At 40.9% G+C, this 21,267-nt stretch overlaps 1 protein-coding gene across 1 annotated transcript; it reads right to left on the bottom strand.

Annotated features, from left to right (window-relative positions):
- Positions 1 to 1,426: 1,426 nt before the first annotated feature.
- Positions 1,427 to 3,127, bottom strand: LOC121801244 (probable WRKY transcription factor 7). Its single transcript, XM_042200696.1, has 3 exons — positions 2,405 to 3,127; positions 2,167 to 2,292; positions 1,427 to 1,839 (listed from the first exon to the last, which is right to left on the bottom strand). Exons 1-3 carry the CDS (start codon positions 3,061 to 3,063, stop codon positions 1,686 to 1,688), a joined length of 939 nt encoding a protein of 312 aa, XP_042056630.1. The 5' UTR covers positions 3,064 to 3,127; the 3' UTR covers positions 1,427 to 1,685.
- Positions 3,128 to 21,267: the final 18,140 nt, after the last annotated feature.

Raw genomic sequence — 21,267 nt, 5'->3', positions numbered from 1 at the left:
TACTTTATACGGAGTAGGTTATAAGTTGAGGTGATTATGTTCATTTTTAATGACAAAGATTAAAAGTTAAAAAATTTAATACGGGGCTTGTCTCGACAAATAACCATCGAGCTCACGCTCAATTGTTCAATTAGTTAACAATAGAATCGTATTTATGGTTGATCAAGACTCCTTGGAATGAAAACATTGTCAAATCAAAATTATGTTATAATTAAAGTTGTATTAATGGATACTAGTGGCATTAATTGATAATGGTTAATAGTATTTTTTTACATAGTGATGGAATTAAGATAAAATTTTCGAAGATTGGTACCTAATTCCTGACTCGCTATTATAAATTTCTCAAAACTTTGAAAGTGCAAAGAAAAATTATAACTACTACTACTACTACTTATTTTAATGTGTTGTTATGAATTAAATTTTTATTACACCATTAAGTATAGCATTTATCGTCTACAAAGAGGATAGCACTTATGGGGGCATTCATAGTGTTACTCAAGTCAACTTCACATTTATTACCATTCATAACTAAAGGTAGGTTCATAATGAATTGGTGATTTGAATATCTCATTTGCTATTTAACAAATTATTTTTAAATAATTTATCTGTCTATCATCCATAATTAATAATCTTATTTTACAAATTTTAATTTATCCATACAAGTTAATCAACTTTTATTTTTTATATACTTTACAACTTTATTTTAAAATCCGTGTTCTCCATTATTAAAAATGATAATGAACATAGGGAGTATTACAATTGGCTAAGCATCAAAGATTTATTCAATTATCAATACATTACGATGGTCAATAATTTGCTCCTTTTTGTTTGATCTTATCGTTACAAAGCCTATTTTATCAATATAAATACAATGAGTAGTTAAATTAATAGTGCAGGCCCAAAATAATGAAAAATCTTCTAATTGACTTAATATCAATTAACTAGAGTTTCTTATGGATTATAAGTATTTGTAGCATGTTCATTATTTCATGTTGTCGATTATAAAAAAATGAGGAATGTTATTTCATATATATCGGCATATTTTAGCTAATATTTAATTCCCAAAAAATTCCAAGTTTGATCGAGTTGCAATCCTCCACCCACCATCAATTATCTCTTCCAAAATAATGGTCAATAATGTCAACTGCAATATATTCATCACTTGATTTTTCTTGGACCACAATTATTTATTTACTCGTTATATCCATTTTTCAATCAATAAACATTTGGTGCAAGGAAAAGGAATAAGTGGCCAACTCCAAGACATATACATTGCGTGGGCCTTGCTTTATTAAATACAGTATATCCAATTTTCAGTAGTAGAAATTACTAAACTTTAATTTATATATAATTTTATTGTGAGGTGATAGTTTTCTACACACACACACGAATTAATAAAACGAAACTAAATAATAAACAACGTATATTTTGACCAAAATATCCATCCATGATTAAATTTAATCACCCACCAAAGTCCACAATTTCCTCTCCTCACTAAATTCATTTCATACACTAAAAAAAGCAAGAGAGAGAGTGGCAGTAGTAAATAAAACCAAAATGGGGCCCAATGCTTGTCTTTTTTCCGGCCATCGTTGACCAATATGGATTCTCTCTCCTCTTTTTCTCCACGCCTTTTGGACGGCGGAGATCGCATCTTGGGCGTGCGACGAGATCTTGAGCGTCGATCAAGAGGATTCGAGAACGGGCGCCTCCGCATTGGAATGGGCGTGATTGTGATCTCCTTCATACGTTACTATTAGCATTGTCGGGTCGTCCAAGGCCCGCTCCACGTGCTTTCGGGCTGGGCACCCTTTTAAACTACTACACTTGTAATATCCCCTGCATTTCCAAATTCCACATAACAAGCTTTACATCTACTTATTATATTTCCACTTCTTTAATCATTGAACATTAACAAGGAAATAAAGACAACTGGTCCGAAAAAACACAAAATTTTGTCAAATTATGATACATCGCATAACTTTTAATTTCGCATTGTTTGAAATCATCTCGAAACAAAATAGTTAGCGACTTAGTTCGTCTACAAGTACTATAGTATTACGGATGTAATGAATATGTGCCTAGAACTGAATTTGAGAGTGAATCAGAATTTGACTAAATTTCATAATTTTGAGATAGTTTATCCTAAAATAAACAGAAAATTACCTAGGGTGAGGAGAGCCTTTGATGGGCTTTTGACCGTATTTTCTCCAAGAGTAATCATCTGGAGGAATATCGGCCATCTTCATGCTTATAGCTGCAACTCTCACGACCTTTTTCAACCTTGATTTTCTGTCACAGATCACAAAATTCAGAAGAATTAATGGTAATTAACTTTGAATATTTTCTATTTTTCCTATTTTTTGGGGGGTTGACTTGTAATTTTGATTAAATATGTTAGTACCTTTTCTTCGGGCAGTGACAGCGGCTGCCCGACGACGCGCCGCCGCATTTGGCGCTGGAGTCGTCCATGGAGCTGCACTTCCGCTTGAACGACGACGTCGACGCCATCGGCCGGCCGCCCGATGACACTTGGGAGAGGTTCGTGATCTGGAACCCCGACTCGCTGTCGCCGGTCACCGACGAGAGGAACGAGTTCGCCGGCGAAGAGAAATTGATAGTCGTCGTCGACTCCTTCCTCTCAAGCGATCCGTTCCGGATCAGCTGGTGGTGGTGGAGGTGCGGCAGCGGCGGCAGCCGCTGGATCGGCATCGGGTGGTAAATCTTCGAACCCGGTTCTTTCTCCGGTTGAGCGGTCGGACCGGCCGGTTCGGTCACCGGTTCGATTTTTGGTTTCGGATTTGGGGGGTTTGGAATCGGGCCGCGGCGGAAGCGGGCGTGGCCGGTCCGGGTCCGGTCGAGGAGGGAGATGAATTTCTTGAATTTGTCGACGGCGACGTCGGCGGCGGCGCGGTACTCGGCGGAGGGGCTTTGCTGGTGGGAGTGGGAGAGTAGTCTGATTAGCTTCTCGACGCTCTGGAGGCCGGCGGCGGCGGCTTCTTGGGCGGCATTCGCTTCCGTTTTGGCTGAGAAATTGTAGCCCGGCATCAATTCTACTGCCATTTTTCTAGAGAGAGGAAGAAGAGAAAAAACAAGCAGAGTATAGTTGACGGATTTCTCAGAGAAGAAGTACATATAGAGAAGGAGTCAAACATATGTTGCTTTTTCTGTTTTTTAATTAAAAAAAAGTGTTATTTTGAAGAGTGTTTTTTTTTTTACTTTAGTGTCGATTCTGACCCTGCTTTGCTGTTAATTAGAGGAGCCATTGAGATTTCTCCACGTCACCAATTTAGAGAGAGAAAGGGAGACGGCATTGACTAATATTTTTATTGTGTGTGGGGCCATAAGTGGGGTGATGATTATAGGGATACAGAAAGTCAAAAGGATTGTAATGAGCCGTTGGATCGGACAAAGGGTAAGATGGTTGTATTTAATTGATTATGCTAATGCTAATCCCTCCGTCTCATCAAAATAAGTGAGTGAAAACTTTTCGGCACGTAATTTAAGAAAATGGATTTTGTTAGTAAAGTTGAGAGTGAATAAAGTAAGAGACTTAATAAAGTAGAGACAAAAGGTAAGAGAGGGAATGCCAAAAAAGGAAATAACTCACGTATCTTGGAACGTCCCAAAAAGGAATGTGAGTTCTTGGGATAGAGGGAGTATTAAATTAATAATTTAACATTCCTTTTTAGGTTCCATATAATTAAAATACAAAGGATAAATAGCTGAATGGTTCCAATTAATACAAATACATGAGGATAAATAGTTAGAATATTATAAAATTTACTCAAATTTGGTCTGTCACACAATTATAAAATTTAACCAAATCAAAATGTTTGAATTTATTTACAATTATCATACAATGAAATTATGTCTGATATGAAATCATATATGAACGTCATCACAATCCAATTAAATAATATCGGATCCTTATAAGAAAAAAGATGATGTTCGATTAAAGATAAAAATAGTATATTACAAGACCAAACTCTTTTGTCATGATAAATTACGACCATATCTTAATTTTATATTTTTCTAGGCAATTTTTTAAGAGAGAACATCATTTTTGGTCTACGAACTTTGCTAAAGTATCGTTTTAGGTCCGTGAACTTTGAAAATACCATTTTAGGTCCGTGAACTTTGAGTTAGTATCATTTAAGGTACTTTTTACTATTTCCAAGTTTTTTTTGGACGAAAATACCCTCAATACCTTAAAGTGTATATATTTTTAATAAATTTATCATATACTCATAATTTTTTATAAATATCTTTACAATATATTTTTGACAGATTTTCTAAATATAATTTGACCTTAAATATTATCACTTAATTTTGTGACATGCAAGTAAAATTGCTTCTTCAATTTTTTATATTAATTTTTTTAAACTTGAATAAAGAACTTTTCTTTAATAATAAAAAATTGAATAAAGATCTTTTCTGTCACAAAATTAAATGATAATATTGAAGGTCAAATTATATTTAGAAAATTTGTCAAAAATATATTGTAAAGATATTTATAAAAAGATCTCTATTCAATTTTTTATTATTAAAGAAAGTTCTTTATTCAATTTTTTTAAAAAATTAATATAAAAAATTGAAGAAGCAATTTTACTTGCATGTCACAAAATTAAGTGATAATATTTAAGGTCAAATTATATTTAGAAAATTTGTCAAAAATATATTGTAAAGATATTTATAAAAAATTATGAGTATATGATAAATTTATTAAAAATATATACCTTTTAAGGTATTGAGGGTATTTTCGTCCAAAAAAACTTGGAACTAGTAAAAAATACTTCAAATGATACTAACTCAAAGTTCACGGACCTAAAATGATATTTTCAAAGTTCACGGACCTAAAACAATATTTTGGCAAAATTCATGGACAAAAAATGATGTTCCTCTTTTTTTAATCACGAAAGGAACGAGCATTTGATCAAGTTTTTCGCTAGGAAGACCTTGAGATATTTTGTATAGCTAGAGGGACCCACAATTATTCACTATGTCAGCAATTCATATTATTTCAATACGAAATAAGAAAGTTATGAATGGTGTTATCACATGGGATTCCTCTTATGGTTTCGACATTTTTTGGATGATAGGGAATAAAATGACTAGTTTCTCATTATTTTATTTTATCCCTTTAAATTTCTTCCTCAATTAGGGAATTCTTTTGACTTACTTTCTCACCCATAAGGATGACTTGGCTCTATTTTGGGCTCTTATAATAATGTCACAATTAAAGTACTAGTTTTTACAATTATAGAGTTATTTTTTGTTTGGTGAATTAGATGATATTGAATAGTATGAAAATTGTTTAATCCTATAGATTAAGTCAGCTATTTAATTTTGAGATAATATCATAAAGTTTTAATTTTGGATTATGAGTTTGACATTTTTCTATAACAAAATTGATTTACGTTAATTCGGGTCAATTAATCTCTGTACTTGAATATTTTATGTGGAGCTACTGTTTACATATTGTGTTCTACTAAAATTTCTATATACTGTAATTATTATATCAAGTCGGTGTAATCGGATATTGAATATTGAATATTGTATCATGCCGGATCACTCGTATTTAAAATTATGCTCTTACTATTAAGCAAAACAATGTTTGTCAGTGTTGTGGTAAAAAAAAATTGTACTACTACTACTACTATCTTGAATTTGCGTGGGTTAAATTGACCATTTTCTAATACTCCATAAATTAAAACCAAGCACAAATTTGTGATCTTATCCATCACAATATTACGAACAATATTGCTCAACAATAAAAAGCGCCAAATATATAAATAGATTATTTACAATAATCAGATGGTTTAATCAAAATATTGTAAGGATGAAGGTAATCGTATATTTAAAAGTTTTTTTAATGTCTTGAATTCTATTGAAGTGTTTTGATACTCAGTTATAAGATGTGATTTGAATAACTCAGTTATAAGATGTGATTTGAATAGTATACATGCCCTTGATTTTATAATAGAACACCACTCAAATAGTATTGAACTCATCCTCATTTGTATTTACAGTTTTTATATTGCAGTCAATTCCTATATACTGTCTTTATTTTAACATAGAACACGAAAATAATACTCTTATGTTGACTCCATCTTCTTCTAGATGAATTCAACATTATATAAGATATAGTTAAAAACACCTCTAATTATACACCACTATTTAAAGTTTTGAGAGGAAAAAGTTGACAAATTAAATAGTAACTACATGATTTAGAGGATCTCCAATGTACGGATGTCCCACTCGGACATTCACTAGGACTTCCCAAAAACACCTCCTGTCACGTCACTAGGACTTCTCATCCCACTGCCACGTCACTAGAACTTCCCCTGCACAATCCGCCCTTCCCATTGCCCTTCCCACTAGGACTTCCTGCAATAAAAAAATCACAAATTCACAAATAAAGCAATTTACGTTTACGGAAATAAAATTTCAACACGAATACGAACGGGGAAAATTAACAACTTCATTAAAAAAAAATACACGATTCGGAAAAAAAATTACATAGTAATAAAAAAAAATTAATCACATCAAGGTCAACCCCTCCGCGTCCAAACCTCTTCGATAATATGGTGCTGAAGTCGAACATGGGCATCTGTTTGTCGCATGTCGGCAAATGCACGCATCCGCTCGACCTCTCCATGAGGTACCCCCATATTCACATTCGCGGTGGCCACGCCGTGACTTGGACCTGCACCCGTATCATCTTCATTGGTCCACTGAGTCAGTTCCGCAGCTTCATTTTCGACAATCATGTTGTGCATTATGGTACATGCGTACATGACATCGCCGATGTTGGGAATATACCACTGCCCGTATATATAGAGTTTAAAAAAAATTAATATCGGACGTCTGACCCACGCCACAATGGCGGACGTCCGCCCGCCTGTCGCCCGGACGTCCGAGGACATCCGACGTCCTTACGGGACGTCCGTATCCGAGTTGCTTCGTTACAATGGCGGACGTCCCGGTCGCCCGTCGTGGATGTCCGACCGGACGTCCGCCATTGGAGATGCTCTTAGTAGTATTTTGGCAATTGAAATTCAACTTTTTTTAATGCCAACTTCTAAAACTGAAATTTTTCCTTATTCGAAACTGATAAATCTCACATCAAGGTATTTGTGTTTTCGAAAACACCACTCTCATAAATGCATTGCACTATATATTTTGGCAGGAAAAAAAACATGGAAAGACTATTGTATGTGAAATCAATTTGCACATTGAAAATCTAATTTATTAGTGGTTGTTAGAATTCGATTCGACCATCAAACTAGTCTCTATTATTACATAAATCTTTTATTATAAATTTTGAAAATTCACCCTATTAAAACTATAAAAATGAGTCATAGCTGATTTATTACTCAATTTATATACGTCATTCGTCTTAACTTAGAAAACAAAAATCATACTCCTTTGCCATTGACTTCGTCTTAGTTAATTAATAAGTAGGCTTTTTTTCCTTAACTATGAAGAATTGCTTTTCTTCTGATGGGGTACGGACTAAACAAGCCCAACAGCAATGACGGCCCATCAGCCCGAAGCCCAAGGAAGAGTATGAGTTCGGCATGACCAAAGAGTTCGGATGAGTTCGGCATTACCAAAGAGTTCGGCCTCAGCCTACAGCTCGGTAAAAGCCAACCAATCAAGCTCTGCTCTCAGGTCGGCATCAAGCTCTACTCTCAGATCGGCAACCAAAGCAGTTCGGTCTCAGTATTCGACCGAACAAGGAGTTAGTGGACCCATGCAGGATTTCCACAACTTCCAACACACCCACTACCACGTGGCGTCAACTCAGGCCACGATCTTAGGCCATGACCTACACGACATCCACGACCTAGAGTGATGATGTAAGCCACGATCTTAGTTCAATGTATAAATAGAACTTAGATCTGGTAGAAAAGGGTTAGAATCTCTCTAGAGAATTAATCATATAGCAAGTCTGTGTTGTAAGCTGTAATTCGCAGATCAAGCAATACAAACCTGCCCCCATTTCTCCCCGTGGACGTAGATTTACCTCAGTAAATCGAACCACGTAAAATTCTCTGCGTCATAATCTTCATTCTCTACCAGCATTTATTAACATCAATAATTCGCGGAATCATCACTGGCGCCGTCTGTGGGAAACAGAGAACCAAATTTGTGATAAAGCGAATTTTTGACCGTTTTTTCAACCCAAAAAATGCATACCAGATCGCAGAGTACCCGTATTCCTGCCCGTGAGAACCAGGAGGAAGCCAATCCATCCCATAGGTCTGGAAAACAGCCTAGGGATAAATCCACCACCAGTTCTCATGGCGAAGGAACAAGCCGCTCCAAAAGCCGTCACACCGAGTCTTCCCAGCAGCCCGATTTGAACGAGGCTGTCAAGCTGTTTTTGGCTGAAAAGCAGGAGGAATTCTTAACCTTCCTGCAGAGAAGCCAAAAGCAGCCGGAGGCGAAAACGGCGGATTCTCCCTCTCCCTCCATACGAGACAGTCACTACCCGCAGTAGTAGCATGTCTTCCAGAAGAAAGAATCCTCGGTACCGGAATCACAGGAGAACTCCATCTCCTCCATACCGAAGAAATGTCGGGTTCGCCATGTACGGAGCATTGAGGACTCCGTTCTCGGACGATATTACCCGAACTTCCCTACCACAGAACTACCGAACTCCGTCGATAACCTATGACGGACTCGTGGATCCTCATGATTTCTTGGGACGCTATCAATATAATATGGCGAACCAAGGTCTCAATGAGGTCCATATGTGCAAGCTGTTCCCCGAGCTGCTCATCGGGAACGCCAGAAGGTGGTTCGACAGCCTTCCTCAAGGCAGCATTAGATCCTACCGAGATCTGATGGATGCTTTCCACAGGAGGTTCTTTCAGAAAGCGGAAGCCCGAAATACTTCGGCTCAGCTGCTTTCTATACGTCAAGGTCGCGACGAAAAGATCAGCGACTTCCTGACGAGATTCCATAAGGAATGCCTACAGGTAGATAATCTCAATGATCTACTTGTCATTTCGGTATTCCAAAATGGAATCCTGCCCGGAGCTCTCTACAGAAAGCTCGTGGAGTGCGGTCCGCAAACAGCTCAAGAGATGTGGGACATTGCGGACAAGTTTTCTCGTGCCGATGAGGCAGACCGTCGAAAACGGTCTTTAGACAGCTCATCCAGAGAAGACAAAAAGAAGCCCGGTCATAGCGATCAGAGGCATCCTCGCCGAACACCTTCTCCACTAAAGGAGAGATAGCGGTCATCCGAGGTGATCGAAAAAGAGCAAGTGTGTTCGCAGATTGCGCTTAAAAGTGCCGAGCAATCAGTTCGGCACCATCAAGCATAGCAATCACAGCAGCCGGAATCAGAGGCCGGCGAAATGACCGAAGTCACACCGGAGCCGAACTCGATGGTGTACGGCACTGAAGCCGTGATTCGGTTGAGATCGGCATATCCAGTCCCCGAACTCAATTTCTCCTCAGAAATGAATGGTGATGGACTGAGAGCCGAACTAGATCTTGCCGAAGAAAGAAGAGAATTGGCCTGCCTAAAAGCAGCCAAGTACAAGGAGCAAGTAGCCCGGTATTACAACCAAAGGGTGAAGAAGCTGCAATTTCAAGTGGGAGATCTCGTCTTGAGAAACAACGAAGTAAGCCGAGCAGAAAAGCTGGGCGAACTCGAGCCCACATAGGAAGGTCCATATCGGGTGTCAGAAGTCCTCGGCAAAGGGTCTTACAAATTGACTCACGCGTCAGGAGCACAAGTACCCCGAACATGGTACGTTTCCAACCTCAAAAAGTTCCATTTGTAAGAGACAGTCCGGTCAGTCAGTCTTATGTGTTTTCTTTGTTTTTTACTTGTTCTTGTCTCTACGTGCGTTGTGTCTGTCTATGTGAGTGTCGTCTCTTACAAATAAAACTGAGGTATCTCGTTCTTCAAAGGCTGATCCCCTTTTTAGAACATACAAGCCAACGATTGTGCGTCAAAGCTTCTAAAGAGGATACAAGACCACAATTCAGCTTAAACAAGCAGTTCGTCTGAAACGAGCTGCAACAAGCCCACGATTGTGTGTCAAAGCTTCTAAAGAGGATACAAGACCACAATTCTGCTTAAGAATCAAGCACTTCGTCTGAAACGAACTGCAACAAAAGTCCGATTCTCGCGATAAAACTTGCCTGAATTAGGACAAGGGAAAGTCCAATCCACGCGATAAACCTCGCCGAATTAGGACGACCAAGTTCGGTCAAAGCAGTTTACCTCATAAGACCGAGGACGACCATGTCTAGTCAAAGAGGTTTACTGCATAAGACCACTTCGGTTAACTGGGAAAGTCCGATCCACGCGATAAAACTCGCCGAATTAGGACAAGGGAAAGTTCGATCCCAGCGACAAAAATCGCCAAATTAGAACAGACCAAAGACGAGTCCGGTCAAAAGATGTTTATTTCATCAGACCAAAGACCAGTCCGGTCGAAGATGTTTATTTCATCAGACCATAGACAAGTCCGGTCAAAAGATGTTTATTTCATCAGACCAAAGACAAGTCCGGTCAAAGATGTTTATTTCATCAGACCATAGACGAGTCCGGTCAAAGATGTTTATTTCATCAGACCAAAGACGAGTCCGGTCAAAGATGTTTATTTCATCAGACCATAGACGAGTCCGGTCAAAGATGTTTATTTCATCAGACCAAAGACAAGTCCGGTCAAAGATGTTTATTTCATCAGACCAAAGACGAGTCCGGTCAAAGATGTTTATTTCATCAGACCAAAGACGAGTCCGGTCAAAGATGTTTATTTCATCAGACCAAAGACGAGTCCGGTCAAAGATGTTTATTTCATCAGACCAAAGACGAGTCCGGTCAAAGATGTTTATTTCATCAGACCAAGGACCAAGTCCGGTCAAAGAAGTTTACTTCATAAGACCGAGGACAAGTACGATGAAATTTTTTCGCTAAGCTGTAAATACAGTGTTAGAAGCGAAAACAAAATTTCATTTATCAAATCTTGTTCGGCATACAACTCCGCTACCCTACAAAATGGCGTTACGCTATTACAAAGGACTATTCTACTGTCCAGGGTTGCTGAAGTTAAGCCACCTATCTGCAAAATCCTCTGGAAGCCGAGTTCGGTTGTTCCGAGCAGATGAAGAATAAGCAGGTCGACGAGATGCTATCCTCGACCCAACGCCTCTTCCCCGAGCCCGAGAAGTCCTAACACCTCGGCGATGAAGAGTCTCTGCAATAAGCATCTGCTGATCTTGCTCGCTCATAGTCACAACTCCTCGGCGAATTTCAGTCCGTCCCCGTCTTGACGATTCCGGTTGCTCCTGAGCCCGTTCTCGTCTTGACGTTTCCGGCTGTTCCGGAGTTCGTTGTTGGCTGGGAGTAGGATTTTGAACAAGGGAACCAGAGGTTTGATCTGGAGTGCGAGCATCTGTTGGCGCGATATGCCGGAGGAATCTCTCAATTGAGGGACGCCGGGCAAGAACAATGTCATACCGAGAAGCCCAGCGCCGCAATGATTTCACGACTTGTTGGCAAGCCGAGCTCTCCAGCGCATTGTTCCTCCGGAGTACATTATACTCCTCCCACAGTTCGTCAACTCGTTCCTGAACCTCTGATATGGTCATTCCCCCCGCGCACACGGATGTAATCCTCATACGCAGTCCTCTCAGCAATGGCCGTATTCAGCTCGGCCTCCAGATCTTTCTTATCGGACTCTAAGTCCTTGATATCGGCCTCCAGCTTCACTAAACGAGCCAGAAGCTCGTCATTCTTCGTCTGATCGGCTATAGCTCTTCTCTCAGCTTCGTCCAAAGCCGAAGAGTACAGCCGTTTCCAGTGAAGTATCTCCATCTCCTTGGGTACAAAGCAGCTATATCAGTTCGGCAGCTATACCGAGCAGATAGTAAAATACAACAGGAATAAAGGCGAGTACGAAAAGTTATACGAAGACAAATGTAGAGAATTTTTCATTCACAAGGAAAATTTTTTACACTAGGGCTTCAAGGCCATTTTACAAGGAAGAAACTAGACTAAGAGAAGGGAGACGAAATCATACTCCGCCTGCTTCGTCTCCGGCTCCTCGGTCTGGTACAGCTTCCTTCTCCTGGGCTACCTCAGCCTCGGCCTCGCCTCCTGCCGGCCTCGCCTCCGCCTCCTGATCGGCCTCCTTCTCCGGATGCCCGGCCTGATCGACTTCGGCCTCCCGCTCCAGCGGCTCGGCCTCACCCTCTCCGTTGTAAGTCGAAGCGGGTGAAACGGGTCCCACGGAGGCAAAGATAGCCTCCAGGTTCTCGTCCCGATCAGCTCGACAACTCCGGACTCGGTCTGCAGAAAGCAGGACCGAAGATGAAGCGAGCTCCTCAAGGAGCGGCAGATTCTGAAGCCGAGCTGCTATCTCTCGGCTGTACAGAGGCAGCACGACGTCGGCCCCCTGCTCGCCCTTATCGGCAATTAGCCTTACCAGACTACCGACAAAGGCCGAGAACTGGCTGCTCAAAAAGAGTTTCTCCGTGTAAACACGGAGACCCTCTCCTTGGGCAACCACGGCGGCAGCATCGCTCCGCTTCGCCTGCTCTCGCTGGATGACGAGCTGGTTTTTGGCAAACTGAGCTTCATCCTGGGCCGAAATCCTAGCAGCTCTGGCCTTCTCAAATTTAGCCTCAGCCTGTTCGGCCCGATGACAAGCAGCCGCCAACTTCCTCTGCATCTCGGCATAGTCATTGGACGCTTTGGAAAGTTCGACGGCGACGAGCTTGGAGAGCATATCGTTCCTCTGAAAATGGATAAGGAAAAAAGTCAACAGAGGGCACCAAAAATACAGGACAGAAGCCAGGCCAAAGAATCAAGAAGACAATTCACCTCGGCGAAGTCCGTGGGCCATAAAAATGGCTCACAGATATGCTCCGAAGGAGGCGCCAAGACCACGTCTTTCTCTGGCGCTCTCGGGGGCTTCTGGGTCCTCCCCTTCCTACTTGCCGAAGTCGACTCCGGCTTCTTTGGACCCGAAGAGGTCTTTTGCCTCTTCGGATTCTTCTCGGCATCAGGCGCCGAGCTGGTAGCCTTCTCTTTCTCCGGCTCCTCAAGCTCGGAGGACTTTCGGATAGCCTTATTCAGCATGAACACTGCCAAAAAGCAAGAAAACAAGGTTAGTTTTCTTCGTTAAAGCAGTAGAGCATAAAGATAAAGAGAAATCCTCACCCTCGGCCTCTTCGTCCGAAGACGAGATATTGAACACGAGGTCGCCCTTGACGAGCTCAGTTTCCGAATACTGTTTCCTAATCATAGGAATCTTATTGAGCTCGCCCTCAAGCTCGGCCAACGGTTCTAACCGAGGATGGGGAATCACGGACTTCGGCCTTCTCCAAGGAAAGCCCGGAGCCGAAGTCCTATTATAAAAAAAGAAACGGTTTTGCCATTTCGGCCACTTGGTTTTGCAGAAGGCCCTAAAAGGCTGTAAGGGGATCAAGTAAAACCAAGATCCCTTCCTTTTAAACTGGAAAAAATTAAGGATTGCCCTCAGAGACAGATCCTTATCTAGCCTACGCAGTTCGGCAGCAAAAGCCGATAAGTGCCTCCAAGAGTTCGGAGTCACCTGACCTAAAGGGAGTTGAAAAAAATCAAGAAGCTCTACAAAAGGTGGGGGAAGAGGAAAACGAAGCCCGCATTCTAAGCAGGCTTCGTAAACGGTGGCATAACCCTCCGGCGGGTCGTTAGCCCTATGATCATCGTCGGGAACCACCGCCTTCCCCCCAGGTAAAAAATATTTCTCGTGAAGGGATATCACAGTATCCTTACTCAAGATACTGTGAAAATACTCTACGGTCTTCTCCCCGGATTCTTTCCGGCTAGAAGACCCCTTATCCCCTTTCCTGCCGCTACCCGACACCGAAGAAGAAGAAGAAGACATTTTTCTTACTTTTTGAAAGTGAAGAAAGTCTGAAGAAGCTCTTGAAAGCGGAAGAAAATTTCTCGAGAAAGAGAGAGTATAGAAGACGCAACAGCAAAGGTGTTCAAATGAGGAAGAAAGAGCATATTTATCAGATTCGGCGAAGATTTCAAAATCGTCGCACCGTTTCGAATCCCACCTTTTCAGGATTCAACGGCCGGATTTTACTGTCGCATTTAATGCAGTCACATGCAAGGCACGTCCCCTGACGTCAGCCTCCCCCGTACCTTTATCCAGAATGCCGAAGTGACTCGCTTCGCCGAAGTGATTCACTTCGTCTTTCGGGGGGGGGTAGTGATGGGGTACGGACTAAACAAGCCCAACAGCAATGACGGCCCATCAGCCCGAAGCCCAAGGAAGAGTATGAGTTCGGCATGACCAAAGAGTTCGGATGAGTTCGGCATTACCAAAGAGTTCGGCCTCAGCCTACAGCTCGGTAAAAGCCAACCAATCAAGCTCTGCTCTCAGGTCGGCATCAAGCTCTACTCTCAGATCGGCAACCAAAGCAGTTCGGTCTCAGTATTCGACCGAACAAGGAGTTAGTGGACCCATGCAGGATTTCCACAACTTCCAACACACCCACTACCACGTGGCGTCAACTCAGGCCACGATCTTAGGCCATGACCTACACGACATCCACGACCTAGAGTGATGATGTAAGCCACGATCTTAGTTCAATGTATAAATAGAACTTAGATCTGGTAGAAAAGGGTTAGAATCTCTCTAGAGAATTAATCATATAGCAAGTCTGTGTTGTAAGCTGTAATTCGCAGATCAAGCAATACAAACCTGCCCCCATTTCTCCCCGTGGACGTAGATTTACCTCAGTAAATCGAACCACGTAAAATTCTCTGCGTCATAATCTTCATTCTCTACCAGCATTTATTAACATCAATAATTCGCGGAATCATCATCTTCTTTTCTTCACTTTTCTTATTTTAGAGAAGAAAATTATTGGTTGTGCTTTTCTGTGTTGAAAATGAGTTGATTTTTGTTAGTAAACGGATAAAAGCAGGTTTAGGAATGAAGAATAGAATAAGATTCTTCTTATTCAACAATTATTCCATTTTCATACTTTTTGATTATTGATTTTGTCCGATTAATGTCAAGTTATGAAATATCTAGGAATTTTTCTGGATACCTGTAAATTGAGTAGGATTATCATGAATTTGATGTGCTATACTTATATTCATATATTTTCACGTTAAAACCATGCCAAATAAATTTGCAATGATTCGAAAATTTTGAAATATAATTCAAGTAAATATAACATTTTTATGATTAAATTACAGAAATTTAATAAGAATTCAAAAATGTGTCTATTGATATTAATCTTACAATGTAAAAGTAACAGAGATACAAAGTGAATTAGTTGTATAATTAAAGCTAATTTGTTATGAAACACCTTCATCATTCTCAAATTTAATTATTAAAAAAAATTAATTTGAATATTAAACTACTAATACCCCGTAAAAAAATTTAAATTGTTACGGTGCTAGATTTGAATAGCTATCATAGTTTGAGTGCTGATTGGTCAAATTCAATAATAGTAGTATAAGATAGGATTATATTTCACTATTTAGTTTATTTTATTTCATTTTCACTAATTAGTTAAATAGGAGTACTAGTATAAATTTGATGCTCAAATTATGGAATAAGATTTCATCCATTTGATGCTTAAATAGGAGTGTTTTTCACCCATTTGATGCTCAAATTATGTTTCCAATTCCATTCCAACTTGAATAATTTTAAAGCCGAAAGCGGTCATTTATTTCAAAATAATTGAATCAAAAAGCCAAAACCTAAATTTGTACCCTCAAAAGTCTAAAAAATGGAAGGCTCAACTTGAATTCAGTGTAACTTTGTTCTTTGCTTCTCATTTTGTTGTATAATTCTCTTTACATATTTACTACTTTTTCGTATTTTATTTTTTGGCAACGTCCTTCACCCTTCTTTGTGCATGTAAGAATAAAAGTAAACTGAAACAAAGTATAAACTTTAATACTAATTGATAGTATGATAAAAGTATCATACTACTTAGAAACAAATTAATTCTTCAAAAAATCGTGAGTTTCTGAGACAAATTATAAACTTTAATAATCAAGACCCTTAGACCATTCACATGCTTTTGATCCCTCCCACTTATAGTTGAATAAAAAATAAGTACTATACGTTTTCCGATTATATATGAAAAGTTCTTGAAACATGACACTCTTGAAGTCTACAGATTGGATGACAGTATCTATGCGCAAGCATGCAACGGTCGCGTGCTCACCACCTTACAACGTCGTGCTTTGGTGCTAAGCACGCGTGCTCAGTCTTAACGATGGTAATCGAGAGACTTGAAAAGGCTATGCATATTAGAAGCTTTTGGAAGAGAATTGTATTTCTTTTTGATGATTAAACCACACGGTTCTTCTCCCTACTTAAAGGGAAGATTACAATGTAATTTTGGTAGTGAATCAATCTATTCTAGGACTATGTATTTCACATTAATTTCATATCAATTACATATCATTCTTCACTAATTACTTCTCTTCCTTTGGCAAGTCTTGACTTTGGTATATTTGACACTCTCCCTCAAGTTGAGCAATGGTATCTCCAATGCTTAACTTGGTCAATACTTCTTTAAAGATTTTCGGGTGAACCGCCTTGGTTAGGATGTCTGCAAGTTGCTCTTCCGAATGGACAAATGGGAACTCAATAATTCCTCCTTCCAACTTTTCTTTAATGAAGTGCCGATCAACTTCCACGTGCTTTGTTCTGTCATGTTGCACTGGATTTTCAGAGATGCTAATCGCAGCCTTGTTATCACAGAACAATTGGCTCTTTCTAGTAGGTGGGAAGCCAATTTCCGTCAGTAGCCTTATTAGCCATAGGATTTCCATGAGTCCACTTTTCATTCCTCGAAACTCGGCCTCGGCACTTGATAGGGCCACCACCTTTTGTTTCTTACTCCTCCACGTAACCAAGTTTTCACCTATGAAAGTGAAGTAGCCCCCTGTAGATTTTCTATCCACCGGATTACTTGCCCAGTCAGCATCAGTGTATCCATCAATCTCCAGGTCTTCTCGTTTTGCTAGGAATACTCCATATCCTATAGTGTCTTTCAAGTAACGCACTATCCTTAAAGCGGCTTCCATGTGATTAGCTTGAGGTTTGTGCATGAACTGGCTCACGATGCCTACGGCATATGCAATGTCGGGTCTAGTATGTGAGAGATAAATGAGTTTTCCTACCAGCAGTTGGTACCTTTCTTGGTCAGCGAGTTCCACTCCGCCTTCTAGCTTCAAACCATGGTTGGGAATCATTGGAGTGTCAGCTGGCTTGCATTCGAGGAGACCAGTTTCAGCTAACAGGTCTAGGACATACTTTTTCTGTCTTAGGAATATTCCGTGTTTGGATCTCAACACTTCTATCCCCAAGAAGTACTTCAGTGCTCCTAAATCTTTCATCTCAAATTCCTTGAACAGATTTTCCTTCAATTTCTGGATTTCCTCTACATCATCTCCAGTGATAATCATGTCATCAACATAGATAATAAGACATGTTACCTTGTTGTCTCTCCGTTTTGTAAAGAGTGTGTGATCAGACTGACTTTGTTGAAATTCGTGCTTGAACATGGCTTGGCAGAACCGGCCGAACCAGACCCGGGGGGACTGCTTCAACCCATACAAGGTTTTCCGCAGTCGACATACTTCTCCTTCTCCAAATTCTCCGGTTAAGCCTGGTGGGACCTCCATGTATACTTCTTTATTATGTTCTAGCTCTCCATGTAGGAAGGCGTTCATTACATCAAACTGGTGTAGATTCCAGTCTTTGCACGCTGCTACAGATAGTAGTGCTCGAACAGTCTCCATCATAGCAACTGGGGAGAACGTCTCTTCGTAGTCCACTCCATACACTTGGGTGTATCCTTTTGCCACGAGTCTCGCCTTATATCTCTCGATTGAACCATCTGCTCTCCTTTTTATGGTGAATATCCACCGACATCCAACTGGCTTCTTTCCTTTTGGCAACGTACACTTCTCCCATGTGCCATTCTTGACTAGGGCATCTATTTCCTTTTTCATAGCTTCTCTCTAGTGTTTGTGTTTGCTTGCCTCCTCAAAAGTCTGTGGAATTTCTTCTTCCTCATATAGAGCAGTCTCGAAGGCCCGTGCCATTTCCGATAGGTGACTTTGTGCAATATTAGATACTGCGTATTTCGCCTTTCTCCCTTTCCAGTCCGGTGAGTATCGTCGAGGAGGCACTCCTCTTGTTCTCCTTGGGGGCAACTCGTATGGATCCATTTCACTTCTTCCACTGGTTCCGCTTTCCTCATTATTTCCCCTATCAAGGTTAGTACCGTCCACAGGTATGTTATCAGAATCTGAACTAGTTACCTCAGGAATCGCAGGCGGGGTTGACGGTTGATTCGTGTCACCTTGCTCGTCGTTCTGTATTACCGGATGTGACGGCCCAGCGGTGTTGCTAGCTTTTTCAGGTGGACCAACGTCTGTGACAGGATTTGGCTGTGACTCTCCCCCTGTCTGTGGTTCCCCTGATGGCTCTCCCCCTAATTGGTAGTTTTGAGTATCTGGTAGCCAATCTAGGGGGTCATTCTTTGGACTATGGTCTGAAGGTTGTGTCTCCCCCTGACTACTAGATTGGGTGAAGAAGTATTCCCCTTCCACAAAATCACAGTTCATGGTGGTATGTATTCTACGGGTCTTAGGGTCATAGCATCTGTAACCTTTTTTATTTTTTCCATAGCCTAGGAAAACACATTTGAGAGCGCAGGGATCAAATTTAGACCGCTCGTGTTTAGGAATGTGGACAAAGACCGAGCATCCAAAAACTTTAGGTTCTAGGGATAGAGATGATGGGATGTCGAAGTGTTGGGAAAAAATATCTAAGGGAGTTTTGAAGTTGAGAATGCCAGTAGGTAGACGATTTAGGAGGTACACAGCGGTTGCTACAGCTTCTGGCCAAAAAGACTTCGGTACTTTAGATTCAATTAAGAGAGCTCGGGTAATTTCGAGTATGTACCTGTTTTTCCTTTTGGCTACCCCATTTTGTTCTGGATTGTACGCACACGAGGTTTGATGGACTAATCCCTTACTCCTAAAAAACTCTTGCATTTTATTGTTGACAAATTCCCCCCCATTGTCTGATCTAAGGATATGGATGGTGTGTTGAAACTGAGTTTGAATAAGATTATAGAAATCTACGAACCTATCAAACACGTCATGTTTATTTTTCAAGAAATAGATCCAAGTCATGCGAGAGTAGTCATCAATAAAAAGCACAAAATAACGAAAACCTTGTCCCCCAGGGATAGGAGCGGGACCCCAAACATCCGAATGTACTAAAGCAAATGGGGATTTTACTCTCGTGTTGTTCAATTTGAAGGAATGTCTATGGTTCTTAGCCAACACACAAGTATCACAATGAAAGGAGTTCAAGGATCTAGCTAATTTAGGAAAAAGAAGACGAAAGTATCCCAAAGATGGGTGCCCTAGCCGACGATGCCAAAGCCAAGCTTGTCTGTCTGTCGGTCCGGGAGTCAGCATCATTGCAGCACTCTGTTGGGCTATCTCGTCCACGTAGTACAGTCCGTCTCGCTCAGTGCCACGCCCAACTATTGTCCCCGTCTTGATATCCTTTAACATGCAGAAACGAGGTTGCATCAGTAATTTGCAGTTCAGTTCTCTAGTCACATGACTTATTGATAACAATTTATGTGATAAAGACGGAACAAAAAGACAATTCGAGAGGCATAGAGTGGCGAGATATTGATTGTGCCTGCCCCCGTAACTTGTGCTAGGTCCCCACTGGCAGTTTGGACATAGGATTTTTTTGATTTGGCTATGGAAACAAAATCGGAGGCTTCAAACGATTTCGTGTCTGTTGCCCCACAGTCAAAAATCCATTGAGGGTCTTTTGGACCGGAAACAGTTGTAGAGGAACAGGCTAAGGCATCAAAGGAGTTCCGGCAGGATATGGTTGGCTGATAGTTGAATTGTTCGGAAGGTTGGGGTGCAATTTGCAAAGTTTTTGCAAGTGGGGGGGCAGTTTGGATTTTTCCGGAAGTTTGGGGGTGTTCTTTGTGTTTTTCTTTCGGTGGGGGTGAAACTGGGATTTTTGTGAATTCAGGGGATGGCTTTGGGATTTTCAGGAATTTTGGGGTGTATTTTCATTTTTGTCGAAACTTTGGGTTGTATTCTCGGAAATTCGGACAAAAGGGGGTTTTTCTGCAATTTTTTGGTCAACTGGGGCAGATTTGGTAATATCATAATTGACTTGGGGGGAAATTAGTAGGGATTTTTGGTGTGAGGTTTATTTTGGGATTTTCTCAAAATTGAGGGACTTATTTGCAAAATGGAGGGGGTATTTAGAAAACCCCCAAATCGGACAGAAGTTGATCCTAGCCGCCTCTAATACTTTCTCCTTCACTTCTTCTTTCTTCCCCACCGCAAAGCCTCCACCGCCAACGCTCTTTTTGGATATGTGACAATTGGAAGGCGGCGGTGGATCGGTGCAATCCGTCGGAGCGTTGGCCTCGCGCCTCCTCTATTTCTTCCTCCTTCCCCACCGCAAAGCTGCCGACGCTCCTTCACCCTCCGAGAGCTCTAGCGCCGACGAACCATTATGGTTAGGGCACTGAGCGAAGGGGCGGTTGATGAAGGGGATACCGATTTGGTTGGTAGTTGAGTCGTGCGTGCCTGACCACACGGTCTGGTTGATCCGGAGCTTGTCTGGATTGAGGGTGGACATCCAGTTTTTTCGATCGGAAGGCGAACCATTGCGGTGGTTACGCGAGCGGGAGTCGGTGGCGCTGCCAAATTCTTCCGTTGTGTCAGGTTTAGATTCACCGTCACTTGTCTTCTTCGAATGGTAGGAATTTTGGTTTTGATTTGTGTTGGCTTTGTACAAATCAATTAGATTTGAGATTGTCTCGATCAATAGCTCGAGAGTGTGTATTTGGCTAACCTCCATTTGAGGTTTTTTGTTGATTTCCTGCTCTGATACCATCTTAACGATGGTAATCGAGAGACTTGAAAAGACTATGCATATTAGAAGCTTTTGGGAGAGAATTGTATTTCTTTTTGATGATTAAACCACACGGTCATTCTCCCTACTTAAGGGAAGATTACAATGTAATTTTGGTAGTGGATCAATCTATTCTAGGACTATGTATTTCACATTAATTTCATATCAATTACATATCATTCTTCACTAATTACTTCTCTTCCTTTGGTAAGTCTTGACTTTGGTATATTTGACACTCAGCACCACTCGTTGAAGAACACGAATGCTGAATGCCCTAAGTTAGTGA

This window comes from Salvia splendens, chromosome 1 (assembly GCF_004379255.2).
Source record: "Salvia splendens isolate huo1 chromosome 1, SspV2, whole genome shotgun sequence".
Taxonomy (NCBI): Eukaryota; Viridiplantae; Streptophyta; class Magnoliopsida; order Lamiales; family Lamiaceae; genus Salvia; species Salvia splendens.
The sequence above is the reverse complement of the archived record's forward strand: the minus strand, read 5'-3'. Positions and strand labels throughout refer to the sequence as shown.